Genomic DNA, 14478 nt, shown 5'->3' with positions numbered 1-14478 from the left:
TAGTTTTTCTCAAAGCTGGATCCAAAATTTGCTTGAACTCAGTGCAAATTTTCATGGACTTTAGCACAATTCAGATCAGTAGCTACGTGGGTAGATTAATGGGATGCTCTGTGTGTCAAGGCTGTGTCCCTTTGGACTCCAGACTTTGTGTCTCGAGGCTGTATGCTGCACACCTCCTGTAAATTCCTGGTTACTGTGACCATTTCTCTTACTGACTGCTTAGGATGCAGGTTCTGGCTGTCTTGGAATGAACACCAGGGACCTCTGACCCCCCTCTTCTGACCATAGGGGTTGGATTAGCCATGAGGCTCCTATCAGGAGCCCATAATTTGGAATGAGGGGGCAAGTGTTTAAAGTAATCAGGTCTCGAGTCAGACGTTGGCACGTGGATGGCCAACACCAGCTTGCTGCAAACACAGCCAGAGGTTGAGCAGCTGAGGAAAGTGACCAAGGAATTGTCCTGCACATGAGAAGCAAGGTGGGATTCATATCAGCTAAGTCTAAATGCAAAGACAACCTCCACAATCAGTAGAGAGGAACAGGCACTGCAAAAGACCCTATGTGGTTTATGCCTCAAACACCCAGCTTAAGAGGGGCTTAGATTTACACTTTCTACACATTTGGGGTTACATGACATTGAGTACTCTCCTCACCTGTGTGGTGTCAGACCTTTAAATGTGAGTAATAGCTAGCTGCTCACATGTGGGTATAAAGGAGCCCTGTGGCAGGATATCCGTCCTCCTGCTGCTGCTTCATACATCACCTCTGCCCTGCTAATGCCTTGTGGTACCTCTGTGAGCAACTGGTCTTTGCAGTGGCAGAAGCAAGGGCTGATACAAGGTTTAGCTATTACCAGATTCTTGGTTTTAGCACTTCAGATGTCTGGATTTTGTTGGGTGGTAAAGGCATAGAGGAGAGCAGGAACTGCTCAGTAGCATCTGAGCCATGGATCCTTCTCTTCGGAGTGTGAATCTAACTGTAGTCATTTTATGGATAAGTACATTTTCCTCTAGAGACAACAATAGAGCAGGATCTGCTAGGCTCTTCATCATCTTAACCTACTTGTCAGCCAGCTTGATAACTTGTTGTTACTAAAAATGTGTGCAGAAGCAATTAGAATAAATCTAACTTATTATGAAGCGCTTTTCAAAAAAAAAAGGGGAAAATTAGGAAAAAAAAAAAAAAAAGGAAAAATAAAACTAATGGCCTTGCTGCCCAACTATGATTAGCCACAAATAAGAGATGGATTAATTCCCTGAAGGCATTCTGTGATATTCATCAGCCAATTTGTGGTCTGACTTTATTGGGAAGACATATGTTAGGAGATTCCTATTGCCTCCTGACCTCATGCTCCTCGTGATGCTTGTTTGAACTTGTACTTTCTTTGTTGGTTGACAAATCAAAAAGATATTTTCATTCTGCTCAGAGGTGGTCACACACAGAAAGATATTTTGAATAGTCCATCTGCACAGGGTATTGATTGCTTCATGAAACAAGAAGTATGAGGCAGGAAAGGGCTTTCAGTCTAAATTCTTTGCCGGTTCTGATCCAGTCTGCATCTCTGGCTATTGATAGGAGTGGTATACCCTCATCCTTGTTGTTCAAGCACCCACATCATGTTAGGCACTGCCAGTGAAGAACATTATGAGCATCTGTTGCCCTCTCTCCAGGGAGTGAGCAGCTCTGGGGATAGTGATGGTCCCCAATGATTTTGTTAAGTGAGAGACAGATAATTTGAATAACAGCAATCGATTCACAGCATAGTGGCAAGGTTTTTAAACCTACTTATATTGTGATATGAGAAAGGAAAAAGATATCTGAAAAAGCAATAGAAGAAACATCTGGCCCTCTAGTCCCAGAAAATTCTCAATATCCAATACTCTTGCAGCATGTGGACAAATTAGATCCAAATCCAGGTTTGAAATGGAGGCTGCTATGTTACACATGACTATCCTACTGAGCTAACAGTAGAAGTGGAATTAGCTTTTCAATTTCCTTTCTATCACGCCAATCTCAAGACATTTTTGCAGTTTAAGTTTCACTGGTCCTGATGTTCTGACAAAGCATTTTTGCTGTCATGCACCAGTATTTCCAGGGGAAACTATTAGACATTTTAAAAGTTACATTTAAAATTTCATGACCTGTGTGAAATGAGTCAGATCCCTCTCCCAATGTGATTCAACAAAGCCACTGTTGGGTAAGAGGAGTGACACTGATTTATTTGCCTCAGACCAAGCCGCAGCCTGCACTGGTTAGTTCTTTGTTTACTAATTGCTTCCCCCCCATCCCCCCCACCTTGTGGAGTAAATTCTGGTGCTAATTATGATGCGCAGTGAAGAAGCAAAGCAAGCCTCTGTATATGAATGTCTGACTCCTCCATTAATTACATGTCTGTCTTTGTTCTTCCTTACAGATGAACAGACCGATCCAGGTGAAGCCAGCGGACAGCGAAAGCCGAGGAGGTAGTTGACTGCATTGCTTTCAGCCACTGTGCTAAATATAATTGTTGTCTCTGGCTTCTCTCAGGCAATGTGCTGATCAATTAGTAACGTAATCACTGCCAAAGAAATTCCCTCCACAGCAAAGATTCTCTTTATTAAATCTCCTTTACTTCGTCTCACTTTCCTCATATTCAATTATTATTTGATTTTAAAAGGCAGGCAGGTGCCAGCGATTGCCTGAGAAACAAATAACTGCCTCGTTAAGAAGTGAAGCATCAGGCACTGACTTAACAAAGTTTAACAGCAGTGGACAGCAGTGGGGGTTTTTTCAAGCCTATGTCAGGCTGAGCTGTAGAGGTATTTAATTTGGTTAGGATAAAGCAGATATTTTATGGTTTCTCTAACAATGTTGTTTCTACTTCTGGAAAAAGCAAATTCTGAGCTGGCAGAGTTTTCTGCACCTGTATCAGCTTATCTGGATAAACCTGTTGTGGAAACTGAAGACTTCTCTCAGACCTTGGGAGTTATTCAGGATTTGCACAGGTATAGCTGAAATCAGGAGCTGGTATTTGCTTTTCCATTCTACACAGTGGATTTGGAAGGCTTTGTTAAGTGATTGTTCAATAGATCACCAGTGATGAGGTGTTTCCTGTAAAAGGTTTTTTACCTGAACTGATGTGGTGATACTTCACCGTACTCTTCTAATAGGAGCCTGTTTGTCAGATCAAACACACAGATCACTGAGAGAGTGTGAGATGGTCTGTTATGCTGGATAAATTACCATCCTGCTATTTTTTTTCTTGTGTCTGTACATTTATATATATTTATATATATATATATATACACACACGCATATATATATAATGACATGTTCTCTTCCTCTCTATCCCTATCTCTTTGGGAAAAAAATAGAGAGCCTTTTCCTCATCTCTTCAGTGAAAATCTCTAGTGCTTATGTATCTGATAAATGTGGGAGTAGATTTTGTCATTTAGTAATGATGTGGCTCTTAGATGTCTGAAAACTTTTCAATTTCCACCATAAATATAAACTCTTCATTTGTGGGATGACTATCTTTGTGCTGGCATTAGTGGAAATCTCCGGCAACAACTATTTAAAAGGAGAAAAATGCCTCACAGAGAAAAGGCACCATGTTCTCTCTCTTTTCATTTGAAAGCTGTGGATTTCAGGGACTTTGGCTGCGTCAGTGTGAGGCTGAAACTCTACAGTGACTAAAGCTGTTGGGAGAATTTGTACATAGCTTGTGGTTAAAGGGTTGGTGTAACAGGCTGGTGAAACCACAGGTCAAAAGGGGCTCTGTAAGGACTGGCTGTGGTGCTGTGTAACTGCAGATCAGGAGAACTGAGTGCTAGAAAAGCACCAGAAATCTCAGAGACAAATATTGCCCTTTCAGAACCTTTCTATGAAAATTTGGGGGAATTTGGTTAATACAGGGTGGAAAGTGTCTGATGGGATCTGGCAAGTTCTGCATTCAAGGGCCAGGGCACATTTCTGACTTGCAACTAAGACTTGTCACATCCTCCAGCATTGTCCAGTGTTTTTAATAGAACCAGGTCAATTTCTTTCCCTTTCCCTCCTTGTCTGATGATCTGGCTCTGTGTCTGAGTAGGATTGGGTAACCCATGGGCAGATGTCAATGCCAATCTCTAAGGGGAAAATGGAAAGGCTCAGCTGCCTGGGCAAATGAGGGGACATTAAGCACATTCCAGTGGAGTTCGTGCCGACAGCGAGAGTGAAGGGAGGGCCTTTTCTCCATTTAATTAGACATACCAAAAAATAATAATTAGGCTGGCCAATTTGCTCAGTGCGCCTACAGGGTATGTAGCTCCCAATCTTTTTCTTTTTTTTTCTTTTTTTTTTTTTTTTTTAATGCAAATCAGTAATAGAGAACACATGGCTGGCTTTCTGGGAAGGGTTTTCAAACTCCTTTGCTAAGGGCAGCTGCTTTCAGGAGCAGTGGCTTGAACTGCAAAGGGCTCCAGTGGCAGCTTGATTCCACATTATCACACCCGTGCCCCCCTCCCCATTGTATTTTAGCTAATTATCTCCTCATCTTACACAAACCTCATCTTTTCCCATCCAGTCTGCTCCCCCATTTCTTCTGTCAGTGGTGATCATAATGCAGAGGCCAAGCGGGTGCTCTCATCATTGGTGTGAAAGACACGTTGTCCTAATTCCCCACTGACAAGCTGCTTCTGGGCTGGTGATGTTCCAGGACGGCATGACTCAAGGGCAGCTGTGGGAGAAAAGAACAATTGGCACCCAAGGGAGGCATTGTATGAAAACTTACGTTCTTCAAGAGCCCACCAGTTAAAGCAGGCACAGCAAACAGAATGCTAAAAAGGAGGCCGTGTGTCTTAGGAGCACATCAAAAGGCTTCATTAGGGTTGCAAGATAAAGGTCAGCCTCAACAACAAAGGAACTTAAGTTGTGGCTTGTTATACCCTGTCCCTCTATCAGGATGGGACATAGGGGAGGAGAGGGGCTTGGGAAATGAAGCAGCTCTTCCACGTTACACGAGTCTTTGGTCTGCCCAAAATCCACACTCTGGATTATGGGGAATAGATGCCCTGGATTAAGGGGAATTCTGGTGCCAGGCCACAGTGTTAATGAAAAAAATGCGATGTTCTCTGGAACTGCAGTTTGCAAGCAAGTTTTTTCTGAAAAAGTTGAGCAATATTCTTGTGGAAGTGAGATTGTGTTTTCTTTCGGGACAAATACTTGCATTTTACTAAAACAAGAATCTTTGAATTTTTCAGCAAGTTCTTCCACAAGTAAAAGGTGATAAGAGTCACAAATTTATTCTCTCCTTCAACCAGATTAAGCTCAGTTTTTCTTGTTGTTCTGAAGTCTGGATTTTTTTTTTTTTTTTGGTCTTTAACCCTCCCTGTGTCTTCTCCGTTGAAATGAAAGTGAGTGTTAGCATTTAGTGTGTGTGAGCTAGAATTTAGACTATCTAAGTTTGGGAAAGTGTTCAATATACTGTTTGTCAAAAATTACAGTCAACCCATCAAAATAGATATGGTGAGTGGCCTTAATAATTTTTCTGGGTTTATTATTTTTTTGTTAGTCTCCATATTGTACTTTGAGCAAAACAAAATGCGAAAACCTTTTAAACAAAAACTGGCATTATTTACATTTGCCTAATCCCATGGGAAATAGAAATTAATGTGTCCTCAATATATTTCTCTAGGGAAATAGTCTCAATTACTCTAAAAATTTTACATTTCACGTTCCTGCTTGTTTGTGCATGTATGTGGATAGTCTAGATACAAAGTATTCTATAGGGCTACTCCTTTTACAAAATTCTTGATAAAGCTTCAAATACCTGATCAGAAGGTCAGAGTCCTTTGGGATGTTATACTTTTACAGTAACAGAATTGATAGGATATGATAGAAAGCGAGCAATTCCATATTTTGTCATGAAAAATCACATTGAGAGTCTAGCTCTATTACGGATATGTTATAAATTTTCATTGGCCTTTGTTTTGGCCAAATTATATCTTGACTATATGGAAACTACTTTGCCAGAGATTAGTTAATCTAATACAGTTTTAGGGATGTAAGCTAGAACTCCACATCAAAATTTTGAGCATAAAAAATTCCTAACTAAACTGTTAAAATCACTATTATTTTCATCTTGGTGGAGGTGGTTTTCCTCAGCTCCTTGTCTGATATTAAGCTCTAAAAATAGCCTGCAGGTATTTATCACTTAAAGTTTCTCAAACTTGGAGAATGATCTCAAGTCTGTTTTGTGGTTTGGGGCAAAAGTTTGGAGCCATTTCTTATTTCATCCACAATATCTCCAGCTCTCACTAGGCAGCTCTCACTGCGGCTGGCAGGGTTAACCTATGATAAACGCAGCCCCCAGGTCCCACTATGTTGTACAGGCAGTAACATTTTTTAAAAGGAAAGGACTCTCCTGCTGCTCCAGCTGCAGTCCGTTAGTGATGCTTAGATGCTCCACTGCTCCCACATTCCTCTCAAAGGACAGAGGAAGGTCCGTGAAGGAAACCATGCAAAGATGTACACGGTGTGCTGCCCTGGCTCAGCTTAAATGTCACCACCAAAATGTGTTTTGTGGTGGTTTTGGGGTCCTCCAGCATTCTGTGGAAGGGAAACACAGAAGTTTTCCTGGACTAAAGAAAGGAAAAGTAGAAAGTGGTTAGGGTTGAAAGGGTGTAGTGTCCTGCAGAGAGAATGTTAAGAGGTTTACAGGAGAGGCTGTGGTGCATTGTACTGCAGTATTTCTGCAGTATTTCTGCATGCAAGAAATCTCCTGAAGTTTCTGCTTTCAAGCAGATTATCTTTTGTGCATGTTTGAGGGAGAAGTGTGCTGTGTCACTTTTTGCTGTTTGGCAAAAATCAGACTTCATATTTCAACTAACTTGCAGTATTTCTCTACCTGTTACTTGATGCTCAAAGTCTGAAACTATGTTTGGTCATGGTTTATTCCAGATTCAGAGCAAAATATTCAAGAACTGAATTAGAGTTAATGGCAAAACAGTGTGCCTTTCTCATGCATGATTTTCTGCTTCTTTTTATACCCTTTCCATTAGCTTGGTGAAGATAATGGGGTCAGAACGGCCTCTCCATATTTTCTAAACCAAATTTTCATTTAGGATAAAAGCCTGGGTCTAATTCTTACTTCAGGCAGGTAGTTTCTAACTTGCTGGTTTTCTGCTGTGGGTGGCAGGGCAATCTGTCCTAGGGCCCAGTAATTATTTGTTAGTCAGTTGTTTTCCATTTAACTGATCAGAATTACACAGCTTGTGCAGACGGCTGAAACCTCTCAGGAAGTTTCCCATCCAGGAGCTAGCCAGATCTAGGCCTATTTAGGTGCTGCAGTCAAGCAAGACTTGTTTCCTTCAGATTACTTGGGCTTCACACTGGTATAGCTGTCCCACATGGAATGATTTCCTTCATCCTCAGAAGCCCTTTGTAAAGAATAAATTGGTTGCTCAGATCTTTAGACCAGAAAAGTCTGAGGAAGACTTTAAGGATAAGAGAGTAGAGGGCAGTCTTGACAGAGCTCAGCATCTCTTCTGCCCTGCTGAAGGCTGGGCTGTGCCTGTGTGCGAGAAGTCCTGAAGTCTGGGGCTATGCACATGTCAGAGCTGTACCTCTGCAGCTCTCATCTCCTCCTTAGTTCTGATCCACACGTGGTGCCTGCAACATCAAGCTCTTTGGAAGACACTTTACTAGCTGTTTCCAATCTTTTACCTTAAAAAGACTTTCCACCCAAGAAGCTGAAGAGCAGGAGGAGGCAATACCCTCTTCCAAGTGTGCAATCCATATAAACTACCTTTATGTGGCCTGCCACAGCTTTTTCCTCAACTGCTTATCTTTGGTTTTTTTTTTTCTTTTATTGTCTACACACTCATTCAGCAGGAGTAAGCAGGTGGCGCTGGCAAATTATTTAGGGAAAAAGATAATTTTCTCCCATCACAGAGCTGGGGAAAAGATCTCAATGAACCCATCTCCATTAACTCTTTCAACATCACAATGAGTGCAGTATGGCTCACATTGATCTTTTATAGCTCAGGTAGAAAATGGCACAGACAGGAACTTGCAATGGTCCACACATGAATCCCAGCCTTTGCTGAAAATGTTGTACTGGAGATGCTGACTACTAGTTGTAGAGCAACATTTACAAATTGTATGAACTCTGGGCTCAGGACCTCTGAAAAAAATCATTTTCTACACCCAGGGTCTCATATTACCTCTTCTTTCTCTCAGTGTTTTCAATAGTTTAAAGAGCATCTCTCTCCCCTCTTGTCAACTCTTGCAGTTTGAAAGGAGGTTTTCAGCTCCACGTCAAATCCTCCTCCTAAATCTCATACATCTCCTCTTCCAGAGATTTGTACCCAGCCTGGTTAGCTGGTTTTGACTTCTTTCAGGAGGCATCTGGAAAAAATACTCCCACATTTAAATATAATTTTTTTTTCTTCATCAATTATATATTAAATATTACCCATTAGAGCTGAATTGCAGTATATCTGTGTGGACAGTAAAGAGAACAAATTACTGGTTAAAAATAAACCTTATGTTCTGTTAAAAAGTCTATCAGAAATGAAGACGAGCTCATGAATCAAAGAAAAACAAAATCAAGAACATAGGCAAAATTTTGATATTAAATTGGGAGGCAGCTTTCTTGCCTTAGAGGCTAGGGAAGTGTCAGGACCAGCAGAAAACCTTGGTGTCATTATCAGAGGCTCCCGAGAAATTGCTGTAGGAGATGCTAGAGTATTGGGAGAGATGTCAGTGCCTTGAAGCCTATTTGTCTTATCAAGGGCTGGGGAAAGAGCTGGATCCAGGACCACAACAGCCACTTAAGGTCTCCCACAGACTTGAGCATCTGCGAACATGTCCATTGGATTTTATTTCAGATCTGAACATCTCTTACCACCTGCAGTGTTTTTCTTTCAGCCCTAAGATAAATTTGATCTAAAAAGAGCATTTCAGTACTCATGGAAATCTTGTCTTCCTAGCTGTAGCTGGTTGTGGGACTAATTACAGTCTATGGGAAATCAAAATCTCTTGGTTTATTGTGGAATTTCAGCACTATATGACCCTACTGACAGCTGACACTCTGTTGTCCTCAGAAAACTGTATTTTCAAGCAGGGAGAGTATACCAGCATGCAAATGGATCAGTTAATTCAAAGTAGCCCTGGATGACCCCATTAATGCTCTCCATTTTCTGTTAAAACTTAATTCTGGGTGAGAAAAAGGGCTTCAGCAGATCCTCACGTGTAGTGTTTTATATTTGATGACTCTGCTGAAGGCTGATGTGCTCCATTCTGCAGTCAAATGTTGAAAGAATATAAGGGACATCAAACTTTTGTTCACATTTGCCCTTCCCATGGTGATTGAAATCAATGGAAGTGTGCCCATCAATAGGAATTGGAAAAGATCCACAGGACATTGTGTTCTAGCACATGTCCTAAGGACAACCTTTTAAAATCAAGTATTAGGGGAATAAAAGGGAAAAAACCCCAAAACCAAAAACCGCATTGCACATTTTTCAAAAAATGTCTGTAACCTAACAATTTACTGACAAGAAGGAGGAGAGAGAGACTGGGGAGCTCATCTCCTCGAGGTTTTGATATTGGTTCTGTTTCTTGCTATGACAGAACTTTTGATCAGTTATGTAACTTTGATTCCCTTCTCCTTCACACCCTTCCTTTATTGTCTGCTTGGGCTGTGGTATGCTTTTATTTGCTCATTTCTTGTAGGTAGTGCCTTTGGCATTCATGCAAAGGCTGCCAGTGTCAGAGGGTTAAGGCACCAATGAAAGCCTGTAGCTGTACACAGGGGGATGTGTACAGGGCCAAAAATCAGCTGCAGTGGGTAATCAAGAGCCCTCCAACCACAGAGGGATATTTGGAGTTTTCTTCTGTAAAAGGGCAAAATGGAAGAAGCAGTGGGAGGAGAAGAGTGGAGGAAATAAAAAATACAATCCTATAAAAAATCCTACCTTTGTAAATACAGTTCAGCCTCCTGGGTGAACTCGGGGACATGTAACAATCCCAGTATCTTTTTCTTAATGTAAAGGTTGCTTGTCAATGGGGTTTTATACGGAATTAATAACACATTGATATATACGCTCCACAATTAATTGCAAAGCATTTATGGCACTGAACAGTTAGAATGCATTATGATAATCACTCCTCCTGCATTGACTTTATTGTAAAGGTTTTGCTGATCACTGTAATTGGCTTGTTATTACACAGGAATATAATAACACCTCTCTGTATAGTAGTTTATAGCACATCAATAGCAAATGCATTCCCTTTATTGGAAGCAATGTGCATTTTATTAGAATACAGCTGAATAAGTGCAATCTGTGTAGACAAATGAAGTTTCTAATGACCTGTCTCACAAAAGAGTCGAAATAACAAGCCATTCATTATGTATTTTTTCCACTGATGAACTTCTAGTTACGGTTATACAGTCATTCCTTTAAAAAAAAAAGTAAGGCATGTTTTGCTGTTCTTCCAGAAAAACATTTGGGGGAAAAGAAATATATGGGCCATTTTTCTGCCCATGTTGAATAAAGTAAGGGTGACTGATGCTCACACCTCAGAGATTTCATTTGCTTGTTGATATTTTCCAAGCTTCTTCCTTGAGTATTTAGTCTGACTTTCACAAAGAATCAAAATGTTCTTACACTGAGTCCAAATGCAGCTCTTGGAGCAGTGCTATTTTAACAACCCCTGTGCAGTCACTAATCTCTTAGGTATGAGGGTCTTGGTGCTGTCCTTACTTCTGTTGAATGAGCTCTTTTCCTTTATTTCACAGAGGCATGTTCTGTATTTAGCAAAAAAATCTAAGGAAGTACCCAGAGGTTTTTTTCCTGTCTGCCACCATTACTCCAGGTTTAAATTTCAGATTTTTCTGGAAACTTAGAATTACATGAATCTGGCATACACATGTAATTAATGTGCATTTGTTTATCCAACTATCCCCCAGTGTGATCAATGTCAATCAAGTACCTAACCACTTCTGAAACCCTGAATCTGGGTAAACAAGGTTGTTGTTTTCAGACCTGGTACAGTTATACTGCTGCACGTGGTATAAACTGAGTCCAGTGTTCAGCATATAAAGATGGGGAGCAGTGTTTTTGTTGTTGTGAACTCAGTTCATTAGTGGATGGGGCTAATAATGCCAAAGTTGTGGATTTGATCCTCATATCAGCCATTCACTTAAGAGTTGGACTTTTGGGTCCCTTCCAACTCAGGATATTCTGTGATTCTGTGATACATGCCTGCTTACTCTCAACTGTCACTTGTTTATCATAGACTCACGAATCCCCTTGACTTTAGAGTAATTCAGGGTATTTCTGGTAAGCAGGAGTTAGGAAATGTCTGCACCACGGGCAGGACTCTCAGCTGTTGGCACCCAGACTGGCTCAGCCCAGTTTTGACAAAGACAAACTCCCTTTGAGTGGGAGTTCAAGTGGGGAGGGTTTTGCCTCTTGCCTGCTGAGATCTCAGGTTAGAGTATCACAGCTCACAAGAAGTTTCAAGACTCTGGAAATACTGGAGGTCAAGAAAACTTTTCTTTGTGACATACACAGAATTTTGCAATTGCTATATATATATTTTGCAGTATGTACATGAAACCAGCTTGGGAGGCAGAACATCTCTCTATGTAAATAATTTAGCTCTCTGAGTAAACTGTATCTACTGCTTTTACCCAGAATCTCTGGGCCTCTTAGGAGCCTTAGATTTAGGGACTGAAGAAATTTTAAATAGGGCTACTATGCGACTGTTCTTAGAATGTTACTTCAGGCAGAATTCACTTTTTCTAGCTTTATCACAAAAATATTAAGCATATAGTCTAAGTTAGTAATCTAGTCTCCTCCTATGGACAGTGGAGAGAGAGAGGAGTTTCCAAACTATGATTCATCCTGTCCTAAGACAGATCGGATAAATGGTACTTCAAAGTTTCCCTTCTCTCTCCCCTCACTGAATCAGGAATGAACCTATGGCAATTAACTTAGATTTAGATATCTCACTTTTAGACACCTAAAGAGAGGTAAGATGAATCGCAACTTTCACCTTTTCAGGCCACAGTTTTCTATCTGTATCATATGAAGGATGATACTTGACTTTTCTGAAACCCTAGGCAAGATCTATGAATAAAAATTGCTCTATAAAAACTATGGATTTTAGAAGTTGGGGGTTTGTCATAAAAAGAAAAGGAAATTTTTTCATTAATGTGTTTGCGTCATAATATCAGGGGAAGAATAGAAGGGATTGCATCCCTACAGCCTGAGCAATAGAGATTATCTGATCAGTTTTAATTCCTCTTTAAAGTCAATTTCCATTTTCATTTTTTGTATTTTACTTTGCTACCACTCACATGTTCAGGACAGAAAGTGAACCAAGAAAACCTTCCCAAAACCTTAAAATTAAAAGTAGTGGTGTGTAGCGTCAGTGTCTTTAAACTGTGTTTTCATAATTAAGAGAAGTATTTTTATCTTTAAAACCAGCTTGCTTTGGAATCTGTGATAGAAAATGAATATGGCCCTTTGTAATATCATTTGTAGAGAGGTAATTTTCAAGGCAGCACTGCACTGAAACATTTTCCCTCAGGGAGGATAAACAGTTGGCTTCAATTAGTGAGGGACTGTTTCCTTTCTTTTCAATTTTAAGGACAGTCTTGCAGCCTGATCCTGCACAGAGGAAGAGAAATCTCTACACAGGGCAATAGACTGCAGCTTGGAAGACTGAGGCTTAAATTCTTGCCTTGCCACAGACATTCTCCTCGACCTTGAAGAGGTTACTTAGGATCAGGCTATTATTTTCACTCCATTTCTATCTGGTGACTATTATTACCTTTGACTGTCTGAATATACACTTAAAATTGGCCGAACATCTTGCTCTGACTCCAGTTTCCTTCTATAAAATAATATTGGTGCTGCAAGGATACATGCATTAAAGATTATTAGGTGCTCAGGTTCTCTAATCATTAGTTCCACAGAAATAACTTGGTTAGATAAATAGAGGTGTTCAAAAGTGTCAAATGTGTTTCACTGCTCAAATCTCACATAAAGTCAATGGGCCTTGGGTGTCTAAATATTCCCTTTGAAAATCTCCCCAAATAATGATGTTCTTCCAAATAGTTGGAGCCAGCTTTGTGGGGCTGATTCCTTACACTTTTACGATGGAATCAGCTCCATCTTTTTCCCATAGGAGAAGCTGCCTATGGATGCTTGTGGAAAGTAAGCAGGACATGTTCCATGGCAGAGCAGGCTTGTTTCATAGAACAAGTTGAGACTGCCCAATGAACAGAACTGGAAGAGAGTTAAAAATAAGGGAAAAGTAACTTAAGTATCTTAGGAGATGCCTTAGTGAGGGAATGCTTTCTTTTTAGCATCAAACCTTAAATGCAGGAATTGTTAGTTAATAAAATCTTCCAGCCCATGAACTGCCATACAAATGGTAATTAATTCCCCACAATCTTTATTTTATCCATCTCTGGAGTCACTGATGAATGGCCAGATGCATTGATTACAAACCACAATACACTAACACTTCCAAGCAGACAGCCATTTAACATGAAATTCTATCGCCACAACCTGAGGTACATTGGATGTATTGCTTTCTTGTTCGTTTTTTTTTGCCCAAAATGACTATGACTATAATTATTATTATGAATAGCTAATGAAACAGAGGTGTGGAAGAGTGGGCCAGAACCACAGGCAAGGGTGAATGAAGTTTGTGTGAGTTTAATGACTTTAGACTTTGGAGTAAACCAACACAGTCTTTCCACTTCCGAGATCAGAAATCTAATTATTTATTATCTTTCTTGTGGTAATGCCTAGAGGACCAGCCAGGAATGATGACACCAGGCTTACTGTACAGCACAGAACAGAAAAAAGTCATCTCTCCTTAAAGAATTAGTCTCTAAAGACAATCAGAGGCAGTGTCTGGATACAGAACTATCATATAATATCTCCCCAGGTGTGACTCAAAGAATTGTTCTGGGCTGCACAGTTAGGAGTGAAATTAGTAGATCAGGTCAGGGGCCGAGTAGTTAGGGTCTGCCCAGGGCAAGGAAACAGTAGGATGGCCTTCGAGCAAAGCTCCTTTTGGTGACACATCTTCTGACACAAAGCAAGTGACATCCTGAATAGTGCACACAAGAGACCAAGTCAACAGCACAGCCTCCTTCTTGACAAGAACTATTCTCCAGCACTCTCACATCACTTGGTGGGTGTATGTGATCACACCAAAGGCCAGACAGCTGTGTTTGGTGTACAAGCCTGCTAGCAGAAAGAAAATCTCAGGTTTAGCAGATATCTGAGGGACACAAGAAGGAGCTTGTTATGCCACCATGCCACTCGCTACAGAGGAGGCAGCTCTGTGGGCACTGTGGTAGAAGCAAGAGTGCAAGGCTATAGATGTCCCTAAATACCAACTGTATCTTTACAGACCTCTTCAAAGGGACCAAGGCCACCTGAAACAAAACAGAGGTCAAAAATCATGTTCACAACAGAAATTCTAATC

The 14478-nt window shown here is 40.6% G+C and overlaps 1 protein-coding gene across 15 annotated transcripts in view; it reads left to right on the top strand.

The window, feature by feature from the left end:
- Nucleotides 1-14478, top strand: part of CELF4 (CUGBP Elav-like family member 4) — a 696270-nt gene that overhangs the window by 391768 nt on the left and 290024 nt on the right. For all 15 annotated transcript variants that reach the window (XM_059873977.1, XM_059873972.1, XM_059873975.1 and 12 more), the window contains one exon: nucleotides 2414-2462. In XM_059873977.1, the coding sequence (XP_059729960.1) occupies nucleotides 2414-2462 (49 nt within the window). The remainder of the gene's footprint in view (nucleotides 1-2413; nucleotides 2463-14478) is intronic.

Source organism: Haemorhous mexicanus, chromosome Z (assembly GCF_027477595.1).
Source record: "Haemorhous mexicanus isolate bHaeMex1 chromosome Z, bHaeMex1.pri, whole genome shotgun sequence".
NCBI classification, from domain to species: Eukaryota; Metazoa; Chordata; class Aves; order Passeriformes; family Fringillidae; genus Haemorhous; species Haemorhous mexicanus.
Note: the sequence above shows the minus strand (reverse complement) of the source record. Positions and strands in the feature narration are given on the sequence as shown.